The sequence below is a fragment of the Enoplosus armatus genome, chromosome 4, assembly GCF_043641665.1.
Source record: "Enoplosus armatus isolate fEnoArm2 chromosome 4, fEnoArm2.hap1, whole genome shotgun sequence".
Classification (NCBI taxonomy): Eukaryota; Metazoa; Chordata; class Actinopteri; order Centrarchiformes; family Enoplosidae; genus Enoplosus; species Enoplosus armatus.
In genome coordinates, this window is record NC_092183.1 from 10,359,709 (window position 1) to 10,386,984 (window position 27,276).

General features: G+C 40.3%; 2 protein-coding genes across 3 annotated transcripts; one reads left to right on the forward strand and one right to left on the reverse strand.

Moving 5' to 3' along the window:
* Nucleotides 1-602: 602 nt before the first annotated feature.
* c7a (complement component 7a) lies at nucleotides 603-8,104 on the forward strand. The gene is made up of 18 exons (XM_070903815.1): nucleotides 603-608; nucleotides 886-947; nucleotides 1,097-1,175; nucleotides 1,467-1,608; nucleotides 1,695-1,839; nucleotides 1,953-2,091; nucleotides 3,163-3,306; nucleotides 3,436-3,679; nucleotides 4,288-4,401; nucleotides 4,505-4,665; nucleotides 4,842-5,070; nucleotides 5,762-5,933; nucleotides 6,086-6,173; nucleotides 6,696-6,828; nucleotides 6,912-7,100; nucleotides 7,250-7,346; nucleotides 7,446-7,630; nucleotides 7,722-8,104. Exons 1-18 carry the CDS (start codon nucleotides 603-605, stop codon nucleotides 7,898-7,900), a joined length of 2,508 nt encoding a protein of 835 aa, XP_070759916.1. The 3' UTR covers nucleotides 7,901-8,104.
* A 2,604-nt stretch (nucleotides 8,105-10,708) lies between these two features.
* rgs7bpa (regulator of G protein signaling 7 binding protein a) lies at nucleotides 10,709-17,004 on the reverse strand. Of its 2 annotated transcripts, XM_070904918.1 has the most exons (7): nucleotides 16,855-17,004; nucleotides 15,653-15,819; nucleotides 13,432-13,437; nucleotides 12,525-12,655; nucleotides 12,033-12,177; nucleotides 11,005-11,075; nucleotides 10,709-10,800 (listed from the first exon to the last, which is right to left on the reverse strand). In XM_070904918.1, the coding sequence occupies exons 1-7, from the start codon at nucleotides 17,002-17,004 to the stop codon at nucleotides 10,709-10,711; spliced, it is 762 nt and encodes a 253-aa protein (XP_070761019.1). The 2 variants fall into 2 exon arrangements, with proteins under 2 accessions (XP_070761019.1, XP_070761020.1); XM_070904919.1 differs by lacking the exon at nucleotides 13,432-13,437.
* Nucleotides 17,005-27,276: the final 10,272 nt, after the last annotated feature.

Sequence of the window (27,276 nt, forward strand, 5' to 3'; positions counted from 1 at the left end):
TGTGCCACAGGGACCTGGGTGTCGTGCACTATAGCTTACTTAATTGGTGGCACACCTAAAGGGAACACAGCACTAATTAGTTTCCCCTGTGTTTTTCCTGCTATGAGGTGAAAGTGTCTGCTGTGAGAAAGGTCTATTAGCTCAATAATAAATGTGACAGTCTGGAGTACAGCAAGGGGCGCCACCAGGGATCTTGGGCATCATGAAAAGACATCACATTGCTAACCCAACCCCTATAACCCCTATAATATTATATTAATGATGATAGGTTAATCATTTAATATTGAATAAATGTACCAAATGTTCTAAAAAAGTGTTTCAGGCCCCTTAGAATCATCCTGCCCTCCCCCTCATACGGCGCCCCTGAGTAGCCTACAACTGACTGAGATTCTCACTCCAAGAGGAATCTTTGCTTTCGATTTCAGAATAATCCTCTGGAGCTTTTTGGCAGGAGTTGCCACAAACATATTTCCCCCCATGAAGTTCCAGGGAATGTTCTCCCAAGAATTTGACTCCCTAAACGAGAACGGAAGTTGCAACAATATAAATAACCAGCGCCAAAGCCGATTCAAGACTCTTCTGTTTGCTGCTCTTCACTCACCATGAAGGCAAGTAGATTTTTCAGATTTCTGCAAAACATTTGATATAGAATATAACTGTGATCTGATTTCAGTGTTTTTACATTTACTTTGTGTGTTCAGTTTACTACTGAAACCATTTCTTCCCCATTTTCTCTTCTCTTTTTGTCTCCTCTTCTCTTCTCTTCTCTTCTCTTCTCTTCTCTTCTCATCTCATCTCATCTTTTCTCTTCTCTTCTCTTCTCTTCTCTCCTACTTTTCTCTTTTCTTCACTTCTCCCTTGCTGTTGTCTTCTTCACTTCTTCAGAACATTGCACAACTCTTTTTAGCAGTCTTGCCATGGCTGCTATTCCTGCTCACTCCCAAGGGGTAAATCTGTTCTTGCTATACTGTTTCAACATTACTGTAAAAGTATAACAATATAAATGACACAAATATGCAATGGTTATTTGGTTGTATTTACTGTAATTGATTTAGTTTCTTTAGTTGAATTATTTGATTTAAATTTAATTTCCAAGGTTTTGTTTTGCGAGAGTTGATTGCCAGTGGGGGCCTTTTGGTGATTGGTCAGAGTGTGACGGCTGCACCAAATTACAGGTTAGTATGATTAATTGATCAATACACACATTAGCTAACTTGTTTCTCACCCATATAATTTTGTTTGAAATGAAACCAATTCTAGTATTGACTAGTGCACTTCTCTATTTAGGTAATAATTAGTAGTAAGTAGTAGTGGTAGTAAGAACACTTTATAAAATTATGATAAAATACACATTTTACCAGCAAAACTGCTCAATATTCTGTTTGTTCTTTACACGATATTTTTAAATCTATTTGCTTGTTAGCACTATTTACTATATTTGTTTGTAATATTGTGGTATGTAACAGACAAGAAGCCGAGCCATGGCTGTCTACTCTCAGTTTGGAGGGAACCCCTGCAATGGAATACGGTTTGAGAACAGGAACTGTGAAACCACAAAAGCCTGCCCTCTAGATGATGGATGTGGAGACAGGTTTCGCTGTCTATCGGGTTAGAAATAAAACTCTGTTCACTCCCATACTCATAAAGCAGTAAAGAACTATCACTGAGCTGTCGGTCTGTCTCTTGGCCCTCAGGGAAGTGTATTAGCCAGTCTCTGGTGTGTAACGGAGATCAGGACTGTGAGGAAGATGGACTCGATGAACGTGCCTGTGGTGCTCAAAAACACGATGTATGTGCGCACTCAACTTTACCACCTAACATCAATCTCCTGGGACGCGGGTAAGTGACAAATCTTGACATACTGTAGGCCTTTTGCCATTTGTGCACACATACAAGCACATACACGCAGGTACCATGTGTTTAGCAGTGGGATACTTTTATTGCTTCTGTAGGTTTGATGTGGTGACAGGGACGTGGAGGGGCGCTGTCATCAACACCCAGAGCTTTGGGGGCCAGTGTCGCACCATCTTCAGCGGTTCCCACAAAGCTCTCTACAGACTGCCCCTTAGTTCTATCCAGTTAAGCTTTATGGTTGGTCATTCTGGAAACGCCTACAATTACAATTAATATTGGTCACTTACTGTAGTGCTGTAAAGCTACCCTGTGGAGTTTTTCATCGTCTGTGGAATTAAACAAGCATTTCCTGATGTGCCACCTCGATGGTTAAGATCTGGTTCATTTTTGGCAACTAAAACTAATTAAGGTTAAGTTAAGATTGTGGCCATGGTTGACACCTTGCCATCAAGGACAAGAGAAACAAAGACAGGACTTGTTATTGGTGTCGAAGTCACTCGGTTTATTGACCCAACCATCCACAATTACACCTGTTATTATGTGTGATCTGTATCTGAAAAAAATGTATGATAATGACATCCAATCCACAGGTCTTAGCATTTACACCTGGAATTTATAAGCGTTACCTCAATCCTGCCCACATTGGGATCGTATCTCAATATTGAAATCAGTTATGCACGTCTGACAGACAAAGAAAGCAGTGCCATGGATGGATGTCATTCATATTTTCATTGCAAATAAAGTTAGGTGACCTTTTCAACTTGCAGGGGCAGATTGTTTTCATAAGGATGTTGTTCCACCGTACATATTGCATTTACAATGAAACCAATCGCATTCTGATCAAAATGTTTTCTGCAAGCATTTACACCTTGCATTAACATGCTTTTTCCTTACTTAGATAGGATAAACAGATACAGATTCCATGTTTATTTCAGGTGTGAAGAGGATATGCAATACTACGTCGGCCCATGCCACTTAGAGAAGTTGCTTGTCACAGTTCATTTTAAGTGTTTTAACCAATTCTGTTGATTGGTGAGGACGGTCTTGTGGTGTGTATGTAGGTCCTTTTGTGAATGCTGGAAAGCTCGCTGGCAAGGCATTACTCTACAGCACCACTAGTGGTCAAAAACTCCACAGAGTACCCTTTAAAGACATTAACGTCTCAGTTTAGAGCATTTTTTGTGCACACTTATTTCATTTTGTCAACATTTATTGTGGATTTAAAGCTACTTTGCTGAATCAGTTGGGCATTCTATGTTTCTTAATTATGTGAAATACCAGACATTGTTAAACCTGTACTGTTCTCAGGTTAAAGTGCAGAATGACTTCAGTGACGAGCTCTACACCAGTGAATGGCACTATGCAAAAGACATTGTCAACAGACAGGAAGTGACCGGGACCTCGACAGGAGAACGAAAGTATGACTTTCACGAGAGTCGTGACAAGACTCAGGTGTGTTGGTACTTGAAATTTTGGCAACGTGTCATTAACAGCAAATCCCAGTGACAATCCACCTTATTTTGAAAAGGAAAATCAAACTATGAAATTAAATTTACTCAGTGATTTATTTACATTTTCCAGACCAAGAAGCTTTTGGTTTTAAAGAATGACATAGAGCTAGCTCAGTTCCAGAGCAACTCTCCCCAGTACCTCCCAGTATCCGATGAGTTGTGGAAGGCACTGGCCAAACTGCCATCAGTCTACGACTACGCTGCCTACAGGAAGGTTCTGGAGAGGTTTGGAACGCACTACCTGTCTGAGGGAACCCTTGGAGGCTCCTTAAAGATCATCGCCAGCATTGATGACCAAACTGAAAGATATATGTGTGAGGATTCATAAATCATCAGCAACTTTATGGCAGACCTAAATCAAAGAATAGTGACGCTAGGCAGCAGGCAGCCGACAGATTCAGCTTGTCATGTTTTCGAGAAACTTAATATTCATCATGGATTATGTAGGTAACAAAGTACCTTTTACCACACATGCATGGTGATTCACATTTATATTTCTTAAATGAATAGTAAATAGTCTCCTGTAAGTATTAAGTATTATGTATTATGTATGTAGCAAAGAAAATGCATCTTCCAGGAATTTCCAAATGCATTTAGAAATGCCAAAATCAATGTATGTCCCCGATACACATTTCATAAAAGCAAATAACCTACTGTATAATTAAATTACAGTTGCTCTTTTGAAAAGTGCATCAGAAAATCTATTTAAATATTTTTTTAAATGCAACATGACCACTTTTTACACAATCACGCAGAACTTTAAGCATTAAGTATTTTAAGTAATTAGAAGTATTAGTAGTTTTTTAAAAGCCAAAGATCAGGTTGGTCAAATTAGCGCTCCATCCATAAAGTGTTGTCTCAAACCTGCTGTTAATTTCTGGAAGTGATTTTGTTTGTCTTTTTCCTTTCTGCTGCTTTCAAGTCAGCGAAACCTATAAGTATGATGAATGTACAAGGACTAAACGCTGGATTTTTATATTCCCCTTCATCCACGAGGACTGCCAGCATGATGAACGTGAACAGTCATCAAGCAGAGGTACAATTTTGATGTTAATCCAACAAACATGCCGGCCTATAAAAGCACTTGAAATTCTGAATCTTTCCGTCATCCATCATCTCTGAAAACCTTTTTGAAATAGATTATGAAAGGCGCGCACAATCATTGGTTGTGAAAGTCCGTGGAGGAGGCATCGAACATCAACTAGTGAACATGCAGCCTGCTAATGCAGACAAGAACTGGGAAATGTACTCAAACTGGGCTGAGTCAGTTCAATCATTTCCAGAGGTCGTAAAACAAAAGGTGAGGGAAAGTAAAATAAGCTCTTTGAATTTTAAAAGTGTGATCTTATAAAAAACACTTTAAAAGTGTGATGTTGGATTTACTTTATATGCATTATAGTGTATAATCTTATCAAATAATACAACCTTCCATCTCTCTTCAGTTTGACTGTCTTACCCCAACTCTTGTTTCGGTAGCTGAGGCCGCTGTCAGAGCTGGTGAAGGAGGTTCAGTGTGCCGGGGTAAAGAAGATCTACCTTCGCAGGGCTATAGACCAGTACCTTAGTGAAAGCGACAGCTGCCACTGCCGGCCCTGCAGCAACAATGGCATGGTTGTCATGGATGGAGATGAATGCAAATGCATCTGTAAGCCTGGTACATCAGGACTGGCCTGTGAGGAGGGAACTGAATTGGAGGGTCAGCATGGTGGGTGTTACATTTCAGACAGGTTCTTTAATACTGCAGTCAGTTTGGTCTTGGTGAAGCAGGTTTGATATGTTTAAGACTATTTCCAAAAATGTCAAATGATTCCTTTTTCACTTTCGTGCAGAGAGTTAGATGTGAAGGCTGATATCACTCTCATGTCTGTACAGTGGCCTAAATATAAAGCTATTGCCAGCAGCTAGCTAGCTTAGCCTAGCATATAGACTGGAAACAGAGAGAAACAGCTCTGTCCAAAAGTAACAAATCTGCTTAACAACACGTCTAAAGCTCAATTATAAACATGGTATATCTCATTTGTTTTATCCATGCAAAAACCAAAGTGTAAAAATGACACTTGGAGTAACTTCCTGAACTTCCCGTCATCACTGTGAGGTTTCCAGGCAACCAAGAAATATTCTGGCACATAGCACCTGATAAAACCACAAAAACACATTTTTACTCTTCAGTTTTTGTACAGATTAAACAAAAACATGTTAATTAAACAAGGGCCAGGGTAGCTGTTTCCCAATGTTTCCAGGCTTCATGCTCAGCTAAGCTAACTGAATGCTAGCTATGGTGTTGTATTGAGCAGACAGATATGACAGTGGTATTTGCTTTTACCAGGCTGAATACAGTACCGAAGTGAATGACTATAATATATTCTTCACTTTCCTTTCTGTTTTTCCTCATTAAGGAGTGATTCAAGGCAGTTGGGCCTGCTGGTCTGCCTGGTCAGCGTGCTCTGGGGGTCGAAGGTCAAGAAGTCGCACCTGCTCCAATCCCACTCCTCAGAATGGGGGACAACACTGTATCGGAGAACCCAGGGAGACGTCTGTCTGTGAAGACGAAGATCTGCAATACTTAAAGTCAGAGCGAGTTGAAGTTTTATTTTGAACTATGAATTTTGTAACAACAGGCACCAGCATTCATTGTTTGAATACAATATACAGGAATTTTCACTCTGATTTTCATCAATATGCAGTTATACAACATGTTATTTTTAACAATTTTTCTATAGAACCATGGAGCCTCAGTGCTTTGACCAAACTCTGCCACCTATTCAGAAGTGTGGAACCCCGCCTGCTCTAATTAATGGCCTCGTCCGGGTAAAGATGAAAGCCAAACTTAGATTTACTGTACAATAATTATTGCATATAATTGACTAATTATTATAATCACACTAATAGCAACTTTTTACAGTATTGGGTCAGTATTTCCCAGAAGACCACAGTACAGTGTTACTCCTCATATAATTTACTTTGTCTCTACATCAGTCAGTCAATTTACCAAAGAATACACACCCATTTATTAATATGGAGAAAATTATGTAATTTGGTGAATCTAATAATGTAGCCTCTAAAGCGCATTTGAGACCCAACATGGAAAAACAGGCACCAGATGTTTTGTGTATGTGCTCCATAGATGATTGATATTTACATTCAGAGCTTTAAAGAGGTATTTTGCATTATAGGGGCTATGAAATCAAATGTTGAATGTGTCTCCTGTAGAGTGAAATGAGCCTGCCTCAGGGGCGTGTTGTTTGTTATTCATATTTTCGTTCCTTCCTAAGAGGTTTCTGTACTGAAAAATGGAACTTAATCACCTTTTTGTCACAACATGCTCCACAGGACCCTAAGGACATTTACCTTGTGGGTAGTAGGGTTGAGTACACCTGCTCTGAAGGTTACTATCTTGTTGGTCTCAGCATCCTAGAGTGCACTGTTGGTCAAACCTGGTCTGGCCGCCCTGGACAGTGCAAAAGTGAGTCCGTACAATCAAAGTTTAACATTTACGATCACAATGAATTACAGCACGACTTTTTTGAAGTCCAACTTTTCTCCCAGTCTCAAGGTGCCAGATTGGGTCCCTCGCTGATGATGTCATAGCCTCTCCTTTAAAGGTGACTTATGACATAGGGGAGACCATCACATTGTCTTGTCCAACGGGTAGACAACTACTAGGAGAAGCAACAATCATATGTGACCCCAGTCTGCACCTTTCACCAGACCCAGTGGACATCAAATGCAGCCCAGGTAAACTTCTGGGTTCTTTAGTATAATGTACTCTATATGAGTATTCTCATGCTCCACTGTTCCATATACTGTATTTTTTTTTTTATCATTGCATACATGGATATTAATCAGTTAGCAATGTGGAAGAATGATTTCTATGTATCCCACAGTCAATACACCACAACTCACCTTTCCCTCGGTGCAATGTAAACCGTGGGAGAAGTCTTCCAGAGGAAAATGTATTTGCAAATTGCCTTTTGAGTGCAGGTATGTTTACTAATCATCCTTTTTTTAATGTGAATTTTTGTGATTTTTTTGTTTGTGTGGTTACTGTGTTTGATGATGACTTTTGTTCTTTGTCACCAGTTCGTCTTTGGAGATGTGTGCCACTATTCCTGTGAGTGACAAATCAGTCCCTCTGAATGTGTGCAAAATGCACGCACTGCAGTGTATGGGGAAGAACTACACGATAGCAGAAGACAGCACCTGCAAGTGGCCGGAGCGCAGCACAACAGGCTGCACCAACTGTCACATGTGGGAGACCTGTGACGGTAAGGACGTCCAAGGTTATAAACAACCCATAATAACATACAGTATTTGCTATTTCGAGTCGTCTCATTTGTCTTCACTCCATTCTTTCAGATCAAACCAATGAGTGTCGTTGTAGGGACTCTTCAGATTGCTTGACCCCAGGAATAAATGTGTGTGTCCGTGTTGGGGAGAATGCAGTGACTCAGACCATGAGCGAGTGTGAAGCAGGACTACAGCGATGTAGAGGAGAAACTGTGTCAGTTGTCAGTATCCTGCCTTGCGCTTCCTGAGGATGCAGGAGGAGGGTTTGACCTTGTGAACTTCTATCTCCACTTTCATTCACACATTAATCTCCTCTTTTCCAGTGAATTAGTATTGTAACAAGTGTCACTGCTTCAACACCATGTAAAATTGCAATGTTATGCATATAAAAAACTAAAATGTAAAACTGTATTAATACAAGGAATAAACAGCAAAACGCCAGCCATGCTGAATTTCTCTGATTTCTTAATATGTTACTGTTTGAGTTGCATACACAATACACTGCATAGTAGGTCTTGGTTTTGAAGAAAATAGTTTCTCAAATGTCCCTCGAGATAATGCTGATACTAATACTGATATGGTCTACTTCAAAAGATGTCCTGTGCTTTCTAGACCAGATAGCGCTCAGTCTGCCAAGCAAAACCCCGACTGACAGCCTATTCCTGCCTCTGGCTCGCTGCCCTCTCACGGCGTGAGTCCATGTGTGTGTATGAACCTGCCCGTGAAACAGTGTGAAGACACCAGCTACTTAATGTCTCCTCATCACACCAAAATGCTTATTATCGGCAGATGTGCGTCGTTGTACACAAAGGCTAGTGGGTGAGAGGAAGGTGCTAGAAGTGCTCGAGAGCTTTTTTGGGGTGAGAGGAAGAATATTCAGGCATATAAAGGCAGGCTATCACTCCCCATGAGTGCTAAACCACATTAATTCCAAGCAACTTATATTATAAATATACAGAGGGGGGAAAAAACAACATTAGGAAGGTGTTGGGCCACCAAAAGCAGCCAGAACAGCTTCAATGCACCTTAGCATAAACTATTCAAGTCTCTGAACTTCATTTATTCAGGTTTTCCTTTTAATTTGTAACTTTTCTGATGGAAGATGTGAATCTACTGAGGTCATTATGCTTTCATTATATTGTAAGGAAGCTACTGGCATTTTCCTCAACTCTTGTGTATCGCTGTCCTGTGAAAATCATGTATCTCCAAAAAGTCAAAAACTTTTCATGAGCTAAGAAAAACAGCCTTGTTTTCAGGTTTGTGACAACGTTTTTTAAGTGGTTTATTTAGCTTAGAAAGTAGGTGCATTTTCTTAATCCACAAAGGAACGCTTAATCCTTCACTTTAGCTGCAAAATTACCAAATTTGGAGATACGTGGTTTCCACTGGACAGCGAAAATATACAGTATCCATATTCTAACAGTTTTACATATAAAACTATAATTGTATGCAATCAAGCTCACATTCACGTCTGTAGGCAGTTTAGAGTTTTAAATTCACCTAACCAGCATGTCTAAATAATGTATGTACAATTTTTGGGTTGATGAGGATTCATGAAAGAAAGCATGTCAGCCACTGGTCATTGCATGCTGAGGAAACTGAAAAATATACTTAAATCCTGCAGCAAAAGTAGGTGACCAGCTGGATCCTGTCTGGCAGTATAATCTTTCTCTTTTTGACTCTATTTCTCCAAACCTCGGTAAATATAAACAAAAGCTGCTTGTTATGGACTTAATGAAAGATTATCTGGCTTTTCCCTCCCTCTCTCTCTCTGTATCTCCATCCATCTTTGTCCCCCCCTAACCCTCCCAGATAGAAGTGTTTACTCTACAAATCCATAGTGGAACAGAAAAAATACCAAAATGGCATACAGTAAATGTTGGATGTTCTTCCCAAAATATGAATTATTACACATTGGCCTTTGATGATCACCTAAAGTGCAACGAATCCATTAAATTAAGTCATTTTGACAGATTTTTACAAGATCCCAAACACCCAAACTTTCAAGTTTGTCTTTTTTGATAGTTTGTCTCCACCCAGTGGACATTTCAGTGGATTACATGCAAGAAAATTACAGAGACTAGTTGATTAGTTTCAATAACAAAAGTTTTATTAACAATGTAAAATGACCTATTTCAGCTTTGACTACTGTACCTTCACCGTGCCCTAAACATTGACCACTATCATTAATAAGCAAGACTCATGCTGCCTGCCCTCCGTCTGCACTGAGTGCCTCGGACAGTGGGAGACCCTACCTGCTTATACCAACCAACTGATTCTTTGCTAACCAGCTTCAACTTTGAAAACAATTCAGAGAGCATTGCGTAAAGAGTATGTGTATATACAAGTCTAATGTCTCAATTTATAGATAGATATTGTGTGCAAAGAAGTTTTCTTTTTGAGTATTGTATCATATATTCCATTTTGAAGCTGGAAAGTTAAAGTTGGGTACAGGTTCTTGGTTTATGGAAGACTAAATTAAGTACAATAAGAAGAAAAAACAGCAAGAAACAGAAAACAGAGACTGTAATACACAACAAACTTACTCTGCACAAACCTGTCATCTCAGCTTAGACGGACAAATGTATAACTTTGCCTTTGTAAGTGCCATCCTCAAATATTTGGATGGCGTCTATTAATAAGTTATCACATTATTTCTGACAAAAACGGACAATTATATTCCCTTTTTTTAACATGAATCCTCATTTCATACACTCAGGTTCATGGAAGTAATTGAACATTGACATTATTTCAAATGACCTCTCATTCTCTTTTACACTGGACGAGCAGATATCTGACTTCAGTTACCAAAAAAGGGAAAATTTGTTGCAAAATATCTTAAAATATATGTTCATGACTTTTGTTTTCATTACATTGCAGTTACAATTCTTATTTGTATTACAAAATAAAATTATAAAATGGGCAGCCTTTAAAAAAAAGAGAAAGAGACAATTTATTTGAAAATGGCAGTAATAGATTGGTGGGAGACACAAGTGGTGAAGGACAGTGGGTAATGGTGTCTTTGTTGCCGCCTCCTACCCAGGAAGGCGGGGCCCTTAGCTGGTTACCAGGCAACAGAGCCCAAAGAACCGCCTCTTCCTCTGTCGGACCAGTGGGTAGGGAGTCAGGTTCAGCAAACTGCTGTCATCTAGGCACGAGAACACACACAGACCACTGCCAAGTCAGACACTTTTGCTAGTTTAAGCTATGACACTGTGTTTTGTCTTGCCACAATCACTCTTCATCAAAATGAATCTTCTAAAAAGTGTCCCTGCTCCCTGGGGTTGAGGTGTGTGTGGAGATGTGCGTGTAAGAGGGTGAAGGTAAGGACAGTGTTCAGTTTCTATCTTACCTTGGTTCTTCAATGGTAAAGGCATTGTCTCCCTGAGTTTACTGAGAAGGTTCTTCATCTCCCTCATATCCCTGCAATAACACAAATAAGCCCTTTTATGTAGTGTACCTGTATAATCTATCGTGTAGTATATCTTCATACACACACATACACACACACACACACACACACACACACACACACACACACACACACACTCAGGCACAGCAAATACCCACTCATTTTGGCAGAATCATTTATACATGTATCTTAAAACTAAGGTAATTTGTATAGTAAAATGTATACTGTATAATTTCAGCACCTGATATAATAAACACTCTGACAAAGCACAGTACGGTCTGTGACTATTAGATACCACCCAAGTATGTGAAGTATTTTTCAAGTAGTTTGCAAACAGTCTACTATGGTGCAACATCCCAAATACTGTGATTCTGTAGTTTTATAAAATGTCCAAATTATCAAAAACAACCACAGACCTTGCATTACATTATATTTTTGTCTTCTCTGTCAAGTACAGTAATTGCATATATTGTAGGTTGCCAATAATGTAAGTTGGCATAGCTCTTTGTAACACAAATATCTGGTAATTGTCATGTTTTTATAGTCCTATAAGAAAAAAAACGTGAACTTTGAATTTCCCTCAATGCACATATTGTTATGCGATTACATCTTCATGAAAACAAATATTCAACAAATCTAGCTGTAAATGATCAACTATTGCATTATTAGTGAGGTTAAAAGAGGAACATTTGAGCTGTGGTGCAATTAGATAAAGTGTTTTAACTACGTTATGTGTATCTTAAAAAAAGCATTGGCTGTTCATAATGTAAATAGCAGAATGAATGTTCTAATGCAAAATGTTAATGTATCTGTAACCTTTACAGTCATGTAAAGTGTCACTGTAACGTGGCAGTGACTGAGAAAAATACTCACTTGTGTACTTTGCGTACGCACACACACACACACACACACACACACACACACAGAAGGAAACAACACACACCACAACACACTTTTTGTCTACATACTTTTCTATGTTTTCTATGTCATTGGCCACCAGCCAGCAGAGCTGAGGACAGTCAGTGGGGGAGGAGGAGGTGTCCTCCAGGATGGGGATGTCTGAGCTCTCCTCGGTCTTACTGTCAACCCCGGGAGGCCCACAGTAGTCTTTACCTAACGCACGCAGAGAGCAGCTACCATAAACATGTGTCACCACTACACACATTAAAACCAAAAAACATGGAAAGTGCTGACCTAGAATTACCCATCAGATCACATGATCATTGTAAACAGGCACAAAAGTACTGGTTTATATTTGTTCACATATATACTGAATAAAAATATGGCAGAAAGCTGCCAAGGAATAATTACATCTGTGCATACATTTTGAAAAATTTCAAATGTGATTTGAAAAAGGAGAAACAAAGCACGCTGTATATAAACTAGCACACATGGGTATATGCACACAAACTCTATTATGAAGTTAAAAGCTGTGCCATGAGGGTTATTTGTGTATTAACCTTTCCTGTGGAGCTGCAGGGAGCCCAGCAAGCAGACGGATTTGAGCATCTCAGTGATGTACATCTCCAGACAGCACTGCAGCTGGATGAAGAGCCTACAGATCTCAGGGTGGATCTCCCCGTCCTCCGGCCTGAAATGGCACATAGTTGGATCACAGCGAGGTTACTAGCAAGTAAACTCTGCATACAATGACCTGCTTTATGGATGCAAATTCAAATTATAGTTCTGTTTTGGAATTTTTTTTTAGCTCCTTCAGAAAGGAGAAAAAAAAATCATTTGTCTCTGTGCACAGTTTAATAGCTTAACTTCCTAACTGCATGCATCAACATAAAAAAAGGCAAGACACTGTCCCAAAAATAGTAAACAATACTACAGGAAATAGTAAAGTAAAAAAAGTCAGATTTACCAAACTTGATTATTCCTTAAGTATCAGACTGACCCTGTATATGTTAATGACATGATTAATTGATGAGTTGATTTTGTCTTGTCGAGAAAGGTTTTTGTTCTTTGAGTTGCCGAAGCATGAGCGCAGTATGTGTTTGATGAATATCATCACTTACATGTGTAGATAGGATGGCAAAAACAAATGGACATCCAACTTTAGTATTTTCAATTTTCAGCTTCTATGTCAAAAACAGCCAACCACACGTCAAATATCCCTACATGCTTTTATTTTGAAATATTTTACCCTTTAACAAATATAAAAAACAACCCTGGTAGTACTGACAGTTTTGTCTGCTTCTTTTGACAGGTTTCTGTTGCTTTATGTCAACAGCAGACATGGTCAAAATTGCTACTGACTGCATTTGTCTTGATTGAGTTTGTTTAACCGTCCGAGAATGTATAAATAAAATGCATTGAAGAAGTTCAAACACAAAAACCCCATCTGAGTGTTTCTTTGTTTACCCAGAGCTGATCACTAGCTTTTATGAGACACCACGGTAGCTTCACAACCATATAAATCTGGTGTTCAAGGGGAAACTACAGCAGGTGATATTCAGTGGGTGTGATATCACATGGGAGAAGTGACAGCGATAAAAGGCGTGAAACTTGCACCTGGTACAAATATTTCTCACACAAATCATGCTGTTGCGTTCCCCTCTTCCAACGGCAAGCTTCTCCTTCCCGTCCTTGTTTTGTCACAGTGCTGCCTTCTACAGTATTGTCACTAAAGCACAGCTGTCATCAACGCTATCCTGCTTATCAGCTTTCCTCTTGCACATCGGAGAGGCCCTGCATCACTCAAACCATTCAGACACACTGGCTTTATTTGATTAAAGGGGAATGACCAGCACTGTCTAATTCAAGCTCTGCGTCTCTAGTAGGGGAGACGGACATTTGAAATGGCCTGGAGAGCTTTTAGAGAAGGAGGTTTAGAGTATGTGTTGGTGATGATCATGACTGGTTTTGAAGCTGTTATCAGTGGAACTTAGAGTCCTCTCTAAAGCTGCTGCACCATCTCTAAGTCTATAGCAGCAGCAGCAGGAAATTCAAGCACAGGACTATAATGGATATTACTTGTTGTCTTGGCGAGACAGATATAACTGTATCTAGCTGTATATTTACGAGCCATATGTTGGAAAAAGAACGGTAAACTGCACTGTTTCTCCAAAGATCTAAACAAGATGTTATTAAATCCTTGTAATAAAGAGATGCGCCTGTTCAGTGGATGTTGTATGATTCATGCCTCTGCATGACAGGAAACATGCAGCAGACATGTTTACTGGCTAACCGTATGAGTGTGTCACGCACATGAGGTTCAAAGCCCCCACACTTTAAAAGGATAGAGTTTGTCATGCATGTAACAGACAGTGAAGGATATGCATTCTTAAATCACTGTAAGATACAGCAAGTGGATTAATTATTGAGCCAGGAAATAGGTTACAGAGCAGAAGAGAGCTCAGCCTAACACATTTTAAACATGCAGTGATTTCACAGGTCTCCAACAAATGTGTATGCCAGTTATAAGAAGGAATATGGGCTATAGCTAGAGTAAATCTGATGCTGTTATTGTTCCAACAGCGTCCAGGCTTTGGCAAGCAGTTAGCACTGCAGACATCCTCCAATTCTCTCTCACCACTGGCTTCGGTCTGTCCGATTGTTATTTAAGTAAGTTTGAGGGTGCCATGTCAGCTGGCATCTTAGCCTCACTGAGGACCTTCAAATCCCATGCCTCACTTTGCCCTTCTTCCACTGGCACCAATGTGGAGTAGATGTGCTCAATGGAGGGTGCAGGCCAAGTCAACTGACATGTCAGGCTCCTATCATATCTGCTTCCGCCCCCTATCTTAAAACAAAACTTCTATCATAAACATACCACCTGTAATATATTTTAGCATGAAAATAGTATCTGATTCAGTGAACAGTGAAACAACATAAAATCGAATCACTCTGCATTGACTGTTACATGATGGTATCATTTGTTTTAGATGAAAGAAAAACCAAACACTCTGCACTCTAATAAATAACAACATCCACTGTTGACATCCAAAGTTGCGTACTAGGATCTAAATGTTCAAATGACAATGACAGAGACACAAAATACACACACACACACACACACACACACACACACACACACACACAGGGCCACTCTCATAATACACTAAAAGCAACAATGCATAAGTCATTGGCTCCACATTATTGATACTATTATCTCAGATATTAGTCCTGGGGAAGCATCCCACTTTATGGGATTGCATTAACGTTTTAGGCCCAGCTAATGGGAAGTGGTCATTTACAGTATGCTGCTGTGATTGCTTCCTGGTAACGCTGCCCCTCTAGCAATTAAGAGACACGATGTTTTTTAAAAACATTTTTTTTGTTCTGTTTTCCCAAAACTCTCTCCCCACTTCAAACTCACTAGTTTCACTCTAATGGAGTATGCAGACACTTGGAGGATTTCTTTGAAGTGTAGAGGAGTCAGGCTTAAGTGTGCATGTGCCTAAAAATGGGGATGCTTATGCAAATTAGAGATGTACTTTGGTAAAATTAGCTATTTTACAACTTCAGGCGCAGCAGCGCTGCAGAGCGCCCCATTTGGTGCGGTTTCCACTGTCGGCGCCGTGGAGAGCTCTTTGCGAGGCACTCGTTTTCAGCACCACGGACAGCGTCTGTGCCAACTCACCCCGATATCAAGGAGAGACTGTGGTGTGCCGCCCTCGCCATTTCGCAGCCTTTAATTCGGGTCTTCAGCATTTCGGCCCGTAAGGAAGGACAGTCGACAGTGATTTCGCCAATGGAGATGACCAGTTCACGGTACAGAGCCACAAGTGTATTGAACTCCTGGACGATCTGTGTTACAATGAGATGATGAAAGAAATCACAATAAAATAAGTTATTCCCGCATGACCTTGTCAAGTTAGCAGCACACAAATACAACAAACAACTTTTGCTTGAATGTGGCTCCCTCCCGCTCTGGTCATTGCAGTAGAATTGCCTTTATCCTTGGCCTGCATATTGACTTGTCAACGTGAAAACGTGTCAGGCAAGAAGGAAATGCTGAGCAGCACTATATCCAGCCTCACTGTTCTTTTTTTGTTCACACAGGGGACAAATACTGTGCCAGTGCAGGTGCATGGTGGTGTGCTACAATAGAAGTAGTATTTCAAAAATTGCAACCTTGCACATATGCGGCCACAAAAGCTCATTCGTCTCTGAGAGAAACATGTGATTAAGCAAAAAAAGTGAAGCATTGCCATTAAAATAGTCAGGAAAGTCAGAGAGCGTGATGAATGAATTGATTTTTTTTTTTTTATTGACGGGGGTCCCATTATGCTAAGTTTGGTTGTTTGCACAAGCTCAGAGCTTGAGATTGGGGGCACCAATATTTCGTTCATTTTGTGCAACTCCTGCATCCTGCTGCACTCCTGTGTGCGAGCATCGAGGCTCCATGACGTTCACTGGTGTATGAAAGGGTGAAGCAGGGCTACACATATGATCAATCCTGCCAGCATCTGTCAAAACACAAGACATATATGTGCCACGATCACGAACACCTCCGTGGATAATCTTGCAGTTCGGGCAATTTTGGAATCAGCCCAAATCACCTGCAGCTTTCCACACTCCAAATGCAAATCACACAGTCAATCTGCACGTCGGGATGATCTGTTTGGCTTCACTGCCGACAAAGCAATGCAAATGCATATAGCTATTTTTAGGCTCCCAGACCGGTCTTTCTTTCTTTTTTTTGCAGCTATTAACAGCTGTCGCCTGTGCATCCTGCATGCACGGGATAGTCGATCGTCCTAGAACAAAGAAAGGTTGGGATAATAACACAGCACTCCTTATTAGAGGCACCATGCAGGCATTGACGTGTCGCAAACCTACCATTCTGCAGTCGGCCACGGCGCGCTGGGCTTTGCGGGTACTTTCGGTGCTCTCCCTCCTCTGTGGGTCTCGGTGAGGAGGCTTGCCGATCTGGAAGATGTTCCCGGCGGATCTGGGGCGGTTTTTGCGCCCATTCGATGCAGAACTCATGCATACACATCCACTAATAAAACAGCCCTAATACAGAACGGTTCTGTCCTATTTCCCCCCCCAAAACTCCACCACTTTCTCTCTTCCTGCCTCACCACGCTGCACCTTGCTGTTCACCTTATTCTCTCCTCTGTTTACGCTCAATTTACCTTCGCCAACTACTGGCTGAGCTGAACCTCGATTATTGTTATTGCTCTGTCTATCTCTCGCGTTCCTCCCCTCTAGTGTGGGAGACGGAGCAAATATTTTCCCAGACGAGCCTCAGAGCGCAGGAAAAGTACCGGATGAGCGCCTGCGACTCCTCTCCGCATTGCCTCGACTGCGACGGGGCGCAAGTCACCTTCACTCCAGCAGCACACGGTGCACAGTGAAGACTTCACACCCAACCCGGAGTCCAGCTAGCTGAGGTGTCTTCTCTGACGCACCGATGTCGGAAGGAGACGATCGCATTCACGGATATTCTCCAAATGCAACCATTTTTTATGATTGCGCGTTTCCATTAAGCACCAATAAGACGGGCGATAACGATCTTTTCTCAGCCGCACAACCTCCTTATGGAAACAAAACAACGCTGCCAAAGTCCCCGCCGACTATTTCGCCGCGTACAGCCGACACTTTAAGCCTCTGAGCCGGAGGAAATCTGAACCTTCAGAAAAAACTTAATTCCTGGTGTCGCGGTTCTCAGTTCGGCTCCCAGTGTCTGTTTCCTCCAGTGTCTCCAGCTCGTCGGGCGGGCCTATCTCTAACCTTGGAGAGGCAGCAGGAAGACAAGCAGTTGCTACAGGCCTGACGTGGCTCTGTGTCTGGCAACACTGCGCACCCAAAGGACGGGAATACTAATAGGGCCCATCAAGTCAGACCCCCGCCCTGAGCCGTGTATGAGCTCCTAAACGTGTAAAATTCAGGCTGCAGGCCACGTTGCCTCCACACAGTAAAGAAGTATTATACACTTCATTCAATATTCCGGTTAAGACTAAATTGAAACTTTAGTGTTGACTAGCACAGTTTAAATGGACCCCATTGTACGCATCTACTGTGGCATATGTATAACATGTATATGCAGGCCCATTTTATCGGGACTTAAAAGTGTTTTATGGTATTCAAAAAAAAAAAAATCTCTCTCACTAACTCTACAGCACTATTAATACCATATTCTTTTAGACACACAGTGCGGTGCAGTGTTACTTTATTAGAGTTCACAGTGACCTAAATATATGTTAAGGTTGTTTATGGTAGGAGTGTTTTTGGAATAGGCCTGGCAGTATGAAGCTTCAGTGCTTGTATTAACTATATATAGTACTATAACACACACACACACATACACACACACACACACACACACACACACACACACACATAAATGGAGCATGGTGGCATAAAAGACAGAAAATCTATACAGTATGTATGAGAATATAAATGTATAACTTATCAATAAATGTGCCACTTTGTTGTCTGTGATGACACCAGAAAAAGAAAATCACCCAGGAAACTATACTCTTTCAAAATTCCTATTTTTTTAGTTTGCTACTGTAAATGTGCCTGAATCCATTGTTAGCTTTCAGTGGTGACTATTTGCCCTTACTTGCTTTTCACAGCCACAAAGAGGAAAGTATGTGGTAGATATTCTGAATAAATAAGGAGTCCATTTCACTGTATGGTGAGTACTCTTTCTAAACACGCATTAATTGTGAATGCAAAGGAAGCCTTTCAAAATCCATCTATGCAAGTGTTTTAGACATACACACTGAGCTGCACAGTGCAGAGTGTGATTTTACGTCTATTTAAATGTAACACATTCTGCAGTGATCATGTGTTTGATTGTGGTGTTGAACTCTCAGAAGAGATTGTCCATCTCATGGTTTCTTAGCAATGCAGTTAATTCTTCCTAAATGGCATTTACTACAAAATGTGTATCCGCTTTAATAAATAAAAAACACATTGAAACTTGGCCAGGAGTTGATCAATTTTAAATGCTACTGCCTTCCTGAGTTGCCGTCCTTCATGGCCTTCCACCTCTCATCAAGGAAACTCCGGCAAAGGACAAAGTCTCTATCCAGGAGTAACCAGAACCTGTGCTTTCCATAGACTGAGCCTAAATCTATCCATTTATCCACTAAATCTGGGTACTTCCCAACCACAGAGGTGACATTTTCTGTCCCAGGTGCCAGTTTTCATAGCCAGAGGTCATTCCACCAAGGCCCCAGACTTTGCTTGCCAACTGCCAACTTGTTCAACTGGCTATACGTCCACTTCACCTAACTTGAAAATATAACCATAACATAACACAATTAATAGCAAATATTCATTTACAAACTATTTGATAATACTTACATAAAACTATACAACTCCTCATTAACTAATGGCATATATATATGTATCAACAAATTTGTGATATATTATTTACAAGTGTATGATTTGTTTATAATAACTTAATTATCATCAACTAATGGCCTATAAATAACTTTTAGTTAAAGTTATACCAAATGGAGAACAATATGCGCATTGAGTGCACATAAAGATTCAAAGCCCACCACATACTTTACACTGATGCAAGTGGAAAATGCAAGTGAAGAAAGTGAGTATTTGGTATAAAACTGTCAGGAATAAAGGTATTTATTTGGCTGTAACAGATGATTTCATTACCAAAAAATGGAAATCACTTAAAATGTACAAATTCATTTTAAAGCCACATCTACATACCTGTATGTATGTGTTTCTGTGTGAATTTCATTTGCTATAAAATACAGTGACTTAGTACAACCAAACATTTATTCCCTCCAGGGGGTCCTAAAGAACAAACACAAAATTCTTTCTCATAAAAAACCAGCAAATTAAAACATCTAGCAAGACATACTGTATAGTTTAATGCAAGAGCCAATTTAAAAAGTTTTAGTAGCAAGGGTATGGTGTTTGGCGACAAATTAGAGCACCATAAACAAATGGTCTCAACCCATACCAATGAGCAAATCTTTCATTTAATTATGTTTTCTGAGGATGCATAAACATGCAAATCCACCCAAAAAGTGCTCACTCATGTTATTCCTTTGTTTTTATTGTGATTTAGTTATTATTATCATTATTATTAAACTATGATTTACCTTATCATAGGAATATGCACCACCTGTGGGAGTACTGAAAGGTTACGTTGCGGGAGATGTTACATTAACTCCCCTCCATACAGGAACAGGACATGTTGTGCAACCCACATTACATGTGCATCGTGTGGAGACAGAGAACAGAGCACATCGGATTCCCAAACATTTCTCTACATCATTTCCCCATTTCAATCATTTATTAATGAGAGACAACAAGCTGGCACACTGTTGTTTTCCCTCCACCACGCCATCCCACCTGCTTGAAATTCACTCATTGTCTTCTCATTAAACCCTACAGCTCAGTTTCCCCCTTTCCCCTATGTATATGTATGTGCCTGCCCTCTGCTTCATCTTTAATTCCTTACTTCACCCTCCTCCTTCTGTATCTTCAACCTTTCCTCTTTCTGTGTTGCTCCATCATTGTTGCTGTCAAAAAGAAGGAAAGAAGAGATAGCAAAGGAAGCAGAATATGAAGAAGCCAATAACCCAGTTGACTGAGTAGATGTAGATGATGACCATGTCCATGTCAAAGCGCCAGCCCCGAGAGTCATCCTCAAAGTCCATAGCGTCCAGACGATAGCCTCCTCCATGGGGGAACTGGCGTCTAGCAATGGGACTGGACTGCCTCTGGAAGCCTGGTGTGACAAATGAGGCATCTCATCAGGTGGTTTTCATTAGTGACACCAAAATCTATGAGAATTGGCTTGAAAATATTTTTACAGTAGTTTTCTCCTTACTTGAATTCATATCAGTTAGTTTTCATGTTGCATCAAAATGTCAGGAATGTAGTTACTATTGAGGATGTCAAGGTCATGTCCTCGGTAATATTTCTAGGAATTTAGGGGGTTCAGTGACATGAAGAGAAGTTTACTTTCTATGATTACACACATATCACACACATGTAGGGTTTTTTTGGGGACCAAAATATCAAAAAATCTGACAAAAACTAAATAAAGAAAAATAAAAGGGATTTAGTCTTCTCCATCAGAATAACACAGTGTAGAGAAGGCTATGAAACCACATTTAGACCATAAACTATTACTGAACAATTGAGTAAATAAAATGTGAAATTATGTGACTTAAAAATACTTATTTGTTACAGTTTGGTTTTTGGCTCGTCAAACATTTCTTGGGGGCTGGGGGGAATCAGGACTCAGTATTTTAGAAAATGCTGAACAAAATATTTCAATCCACGCCTGCAGAATTATCAGCTCTTCCACTGTCCACCCATATGCTATAATTATATTCCAAACAACCAATATTTTGCCAAAACATGGCTTCATACAATGCCTCCATGTTGCTACTGCGTTCTTTGATGCTGTGAAGCTCATAGTCATATTTTGCTGAAAGTGATTGTTACCATAAGGGCAGAGTGTTTAATACTTTAAGTAGTGGTACAATATCAGTAGTTGTACATAGATTAGAAACTCATTTTGTCACTGCTTCCCCTCAGGATATTCTCTAAGGATTCTAAGAAATTGCATGCTATAAAGTTGAAGCATTGTGTTTAATAAACCGTTCAAGCCTCAAGGTACTTTTTAGATAAAAAGGTAGCAGGTATACTTGTGTTACTGTCACAAGTCTAGTCACACTGTTACTTACAAAGAGAAAAGTAGTAAAGTAGCAAATTTGTCCTGCTGCTGCCGGTATTTCGCCAAATCTGATTAATTGATCCTGGACAGAGAGAATTTCCATGTATGGGGAATTAAAAACTTGCCTCCAAAAATATGGAAGAGTTTCCGGCAGCTTGGGAGAGGCCACTTTGCGCAACTTGCTTTCTGGAAGTTCTGTTTCCGGGAAAGGTATTCCTTCGGGAAGAATGTCCTCGCTGTTTGGTTTAGCTCTGGAAGAAAGACAAGGAGACAAGCTTAATATTATCAAATGTGAACATCTTATTCACACCTCCACTTCTTGATAGCCTGGATAGATTATGTTTGATTTATTCAATACATTCAGCAGATGCAGCATCACCAGACCCCCTCATTTTCTCCTTGTTCTGTTTTCCGTATGACCTTGGCTTTGGTAATCAACACAAGAATCTAATCTACAATCCTTGTCACCTAATCACTCACAAGAGCCCTTAGTGTGTCTGCAGTCCTCATAACCACGGACACTCTGCCTTTTTATGGCCACAGCTGCTCACTTTCTCCTACATACATCTAGAAGTAGGCCAAAGTGAATCACAGAACTTCATTACTTATTCATAGCTTTGTCCAAATCAGACTACGTCCCATGTAATCAGTGTGCAGTGATCACGATGTTACATAAAATACTTATGTCACTACACAGCAAAAATATTATTATTACAATGAGTAACATTGTGTTGTGTAAAGACCTTACATATAAGAATATAGCTGTTTCATTTTCCACTGATGCTGCCCTTGCTAAAAACATCAGTTTTTGTCATATCGCAATGGATTTTCCACCCATTAGGAATACTACTTCTTAATTCCATCAGAAAGCACTAAATAAATGTGTCCAGATTGCGTTTGATTCTGTCTTCTCAGTGTGGGTGACTCATCTGGTCAGAGCTGAACTAAAGGTCTACTCTGCTCCCTATGGGACATCTGCAGCTGGGCCCTCTGAACAATCTGCAGCTTAGATGTCATCTGTGTAACAGCCAACAGACGTAAAAAATACACATATAGATGCAAATAAACATGTAATCCTGTGTCTGTACACATTTACTGTTATATTATACTGTCTCTATGCCACTTTCTTATACTGTATTTTTATCCATCTCAATCTAGAATGCAGAGTAGAGTCACAAGCAGTGAGTTGATAAGCATTTCAAATCATGTGAATTGTACAGTAAGTGCTTTGTGCCCATTAGCTCACCCTTCTGGAAGAAGACATGTGTGATGATTGTTCTGCAGAGGGGGCAGGGGGTGTTGGTGGGGCTGTTCTTAGCCAGTGTCCTCAGACAGGGTTCACAGAAGATGTGGTTGCAGGGGTGACACATGTAAGGGCTGAAGTACACATCCAAACACACAGCGCAGATGTAACCTTCTCTGTCCCCGGCACTCACGTCCTCCTCGTCCTCGCTGCTGCTGCTGGATGGGTTCCCTGTTGAACTCTGGGGGGGGGGGGGGGGGGGGGGCAATAAAGGATCAAATGGACTGTGAAAGGTTCATAGATGTATCACCATGCGTATCTCTAAAATCTAAAATCATGATGAGCTTCTCAGACAGACAGATTAAAAACAGACAGTCTTGCTCTGTGTCAAGTATAAGAATAAAAGGAAAACAATCCAGAAATCTGACCCCCTACATATGTCGTTTTGAGCATACGTTAGCACTACAGGATGTCATCACACCAGCTGGCCATAAATATAAGTGAAAATGTCTTCTTTCGCTGTCCTCTGTCCACTGAGATTCTGTTTAAAACACTCTTCTCTTTAATACCCCCTATTTGATGAGTGTAAACGTCTTTGACACCCACCTGCGCAGCATAATAATATGTGTGAGGATACGAGGGTGTCAGGTGTGAGTTCAACCGAGTGAAACGTCCACCTACCTACACTTTCGCACCTCTTACTGTAAAGCATAAACATTGTTAGAGAAAACAATTTGACCCTGACGCTGGCCCTAATTCAAACTCCATTCACTTTACAGAAAACAGAGAGGTGTTGTATCTCTTCAGGTAGAGCATTGCTATTCTTGGGCGATGTACTGTAGGTTTTCCATAAGGCACAGTATGACTCATGCATACACAATTCTGCAAGATAAAACATTTTGTTTACGCTGCAGATGGCCCGTCCTCTGTTATTTTCAATCTAGTTTGTATCCTTTTATTTCATACAGCACAATACATTTGCCACCCCCGCTGCTCAAATCCCTCTCATCTCCTCTGCAGTCTACTTGCCCTTCCTTCCAAGTGCCTCTGCACCTAAATCCACACCCAGCTTCCTATTTTCAAATTCCAACAATAACTCATCAGACGATGTACCCAAAACTTGTACAGGACAGTATCTGGGGCCCCGCAAGCCCCCCACCTCCTCCTGAGACCTGTGTTGGCAGCCCCCCGCAGATTGGTGTCTGAAACTCCATTCTTGAAAAAGCCAGGGGGTGCTACCAGAGTAATTACCACTTTCTCACCCAGGGGGAGCTCCAGGGACTTCCCTGTTGCACCAACCCTGCCTCCCAAGATGTGTCATTAACACAGAGGAGAAAACACAGAGCACACAGCTAATCATGGGCACTGAGGCTCTCCCCTGGCAACGTGCACTGTAACATGGCAGCTTTGTCTTGGATACGTTTGTAAATGTGTACATAAATAAGTAAATACACCCACTCTATATCATAGGCAAGTAAACGTTTAAACTAATAAATCAGTATACCAATTAATCAATCAATTTAGTAGACATGGAGTAAACCTCTTCTCTTTACAACCTTAACTTCCATTAGCTGACTAATGGAGTTACTGCACCATTAACCTGAAAAAACAAAAAGTTTTGTGTAAACTTCAAAGAATTGTAATTAACTTACATATTCATTCATTAAAGTGTTTGTCTATTTTACAATCACAATACATGTTTCTGCAGAACTACAAGCAGCAACTAAAACCACATTTCAGCTTTGGTGCAGCAGCAATTAGAGCAGCTGGTAACTGAACAACCCAATGCTAATTGCCTCTCTCCATCACACCGGATGAAACCACTTCCTGTGGGAAACTGGCTGACAATAACACCCTCTCTGACCTTTGGCCTACTGTATACTTGAAGACATTGTACTCATAGTTACATGAGATTCTATTAGTGGGATTAAAACTAACTTTTGTGAAGGAGAAAATAAATAAAGTGTATGTATCCAAAATATAAACCAGGCTTTGTGACCAAAGGGTTCAAGTACTGAAAAGTCCTTAAGTCCCAAGTGCTGTGGCTTATAGCAGAAATGCTGTGGTTGTAGTGAGCTGCTCCCAAGTGAGAGTGAGTGTAACTGTGTAAGTGCAAAGTTGGATAGAGCTGAGAAAAGAGCATGCATACTCAATAAGCCTTGATAAGGATAAACGACCAAGCAAGCTAATTCAATTTGCTCTGACTAAATAAAAGTTGAAGGGAATAGTTGGACAAACTCGCTTACTCACTTTTTCCCTGAGTTTGGTGAGAAGGTCAATACCACTCTTGTGAATGCGCGTTAAGTATGGAGCTTACAAATCTCACAAATCTTATCTCGTTTGTTAATTCATACACAAAAACAGAAATGTTAAAACTTCCTGGAGTCTTGCTTTCACTGTCTGGTCCAGTGTTGCCAACTATTTTCAATGGAGGGTAGCTAAAGCTGGTGCATATTTATTCTTATCAATATGCATCTAGTTCTAAATTCGAAAACCTTTCATGAAGGCTGTTGTATAGACTGTTGAAATGTCTCATGAGTAGAGAGGCTCAAGTAAAGTAATATAATTTAAAACAAATAATGGACAAACAATGGGGATCAGTTATTTTCAGTAATTGTTAAGTTGGTAACACCCCATAAAATCACAACTTTACACACTTTGTGTTTATATTAAAAAAAATAGATTTAACATGTTCATTAGTGAGCTTTAGATGCGATGATGGCCATATTTTTTTTACTTTGGAGAGAGGCAAGCTAGCTGTTACCTTCCAGTCTTTATGCTAAGCTAAGCTAATCACCTCTTGACTTGAGCTACCTACGTCAGTTCAGATATAAGAGTGGTTTCAATCTTCTCATCTAACTCTTGGCAGGCAAGCGAATGAGCACATTTCCAAAAATGAAAAAAGCATTATCAAACACACGTAGCGAATCTTGAACTCACCTATGGAGTATGATGTATTTGCATATTAAGAGAGATTGAAATAAGACATTTTCTTTCTTAAATTTGGTTCTTGACCCTTAATTTACACTTGTGGTAATTGTGGGACAGTTGGGAAATATTTATAAGCACTTCAAGCATTTTCCTCATGGTGGCACAGGACATCTGTTCTCTCCCGCCAAAATAATCCACCACATTATAATGGACACAATTATATCTGCTAGAGCCAGATAGTATGTGTATTATGTATCTTCATCGTGCTTGAGCATTAACACGCCAACTCATGCGAGGGAGAGAGGAATTTCTTACCTAAAAACAATACAATCAGCAGGGGGGCAGGGAATTAGGAAATGGATATTCTCAGTTTCAAAGCAACTAATTCTATACAGCTGTCTCTAATTCAGCTGTCAGAATAATTTCAATCCACCAACGTGACTGCAGATCTGCAGCAGCCAATCAAAACAGAATCTGCTCTTTTGTCTGGTTGGTTTTGAAGGGCTCTCCGCCCAAGCCTCATCATGCAACTAATTCAGATGTAACCCCACTTTAAACCGCACAGACAATGGCTATTGAGATGAGCTGGGTGCTGATAGGGCTGCAGAGAGTCAGACTCTAGATGAAATGAACACACACAGACTCAAAAACACACATGCAGCCACACATAGTCACAAATAAAAGTGCCATAAATAAATACAGTGAAAAGTGGACACACAACGCAGCAATATTTAAGTCTGATTTTTGTGCCTATTATATTGCACCACAGACACAAAACTCTTTACTTGCTTTTTTGCATTAGCCTTCTATCTCAAAATGCAAATAGACCTTTAAGTGGATCAGTTAAGTAATTTAAGGCTGAAGTGCCCGACTAAAAATCCCAGGCCATCACTTGAGAAACTTTAGAGTTTGCAGTGTCCACTTATTCCCTAAATGTCGTGATATTACAAAAATAAAATATTCTTTTTCACATGAAGATGGCAAAGTTTGATTTGGTGAAGTGTATCATTCAGGGGTAGAAGAAGATAAGATACTTTTTGGTGGCCACATAGTAACGTTGATCTAAATATGATTGTAAATCACAGTCAGTCTGATGTCACTTCACTGTTTTGGCTGATGCACAAGATACTCGCTCGCACCTACAGAGCACGAGCAACAGGCAGCCACTCCATATAAAACCTTTAACAGGTAATAAATTAGTAAATAAATTGGTAAATTTCATCATCAGTTCTGTGGCGCACAAAGATATGAGGTACTTGCCTAATCTTATTCCAAAAAAAACAGCGGCAAAACATTTGGTAAAAGAACAGTGACTCCAGTAACCTTTGACATATCGAAGGTTAAGTTAATTGTGTCATTCACCTGTCGGCTCTCCTGCAGTTGACTTTGTCTCCACCTCTCCCTTCTCCTC

What these genes read in the sequence shown, in the direction of transcription:
- c7a (XM_070903815.1), top strand. An exon ending in CAGGTTTCGCTGTCTATCGG is followed by an intron (nt 1,609 to 1,694) that starts GTTAGAAATAAA and finishes CTTGGCCCTCAG; the next exon opens with GGAAGTGTATTAGCCAGTCT. An exon ending in CCAAACTGAAAGATATATGT is followed by an intron (nt 3,680 to 4,287) that starts GTGAGGATTCAT and finishes GCTGCTTTCAAG; the next exon opens with TCAGCGAAACCTATAAGTAT.
- rgs7bpa (XM_070904918.1), bottom strand. Translation starts at nt 17,004, where the DNA reads ATGAGTTCTGCATCGAATGGGCGCAAAAACCGCCCCAGATCCGCCGGG. An exon ending in CCGTGGCCGACTGCAGAATG is followed by an intron (nt 15,820 to 16,854) that starts GTAGGTTTGCGA and finishes ATTGTAACACAG; the next exon opens with ATCGTCCAGGAGTTCAATAC. An exon ending in CCTGCAGCTCCACAGGAAAG is followed by an intron (nt 12,178 to 12,524) that starts GTTAATACACAA and finishes TGCGTGCGTTAG; the next exon opens with GTAAAGACTACTGTGGGCCT.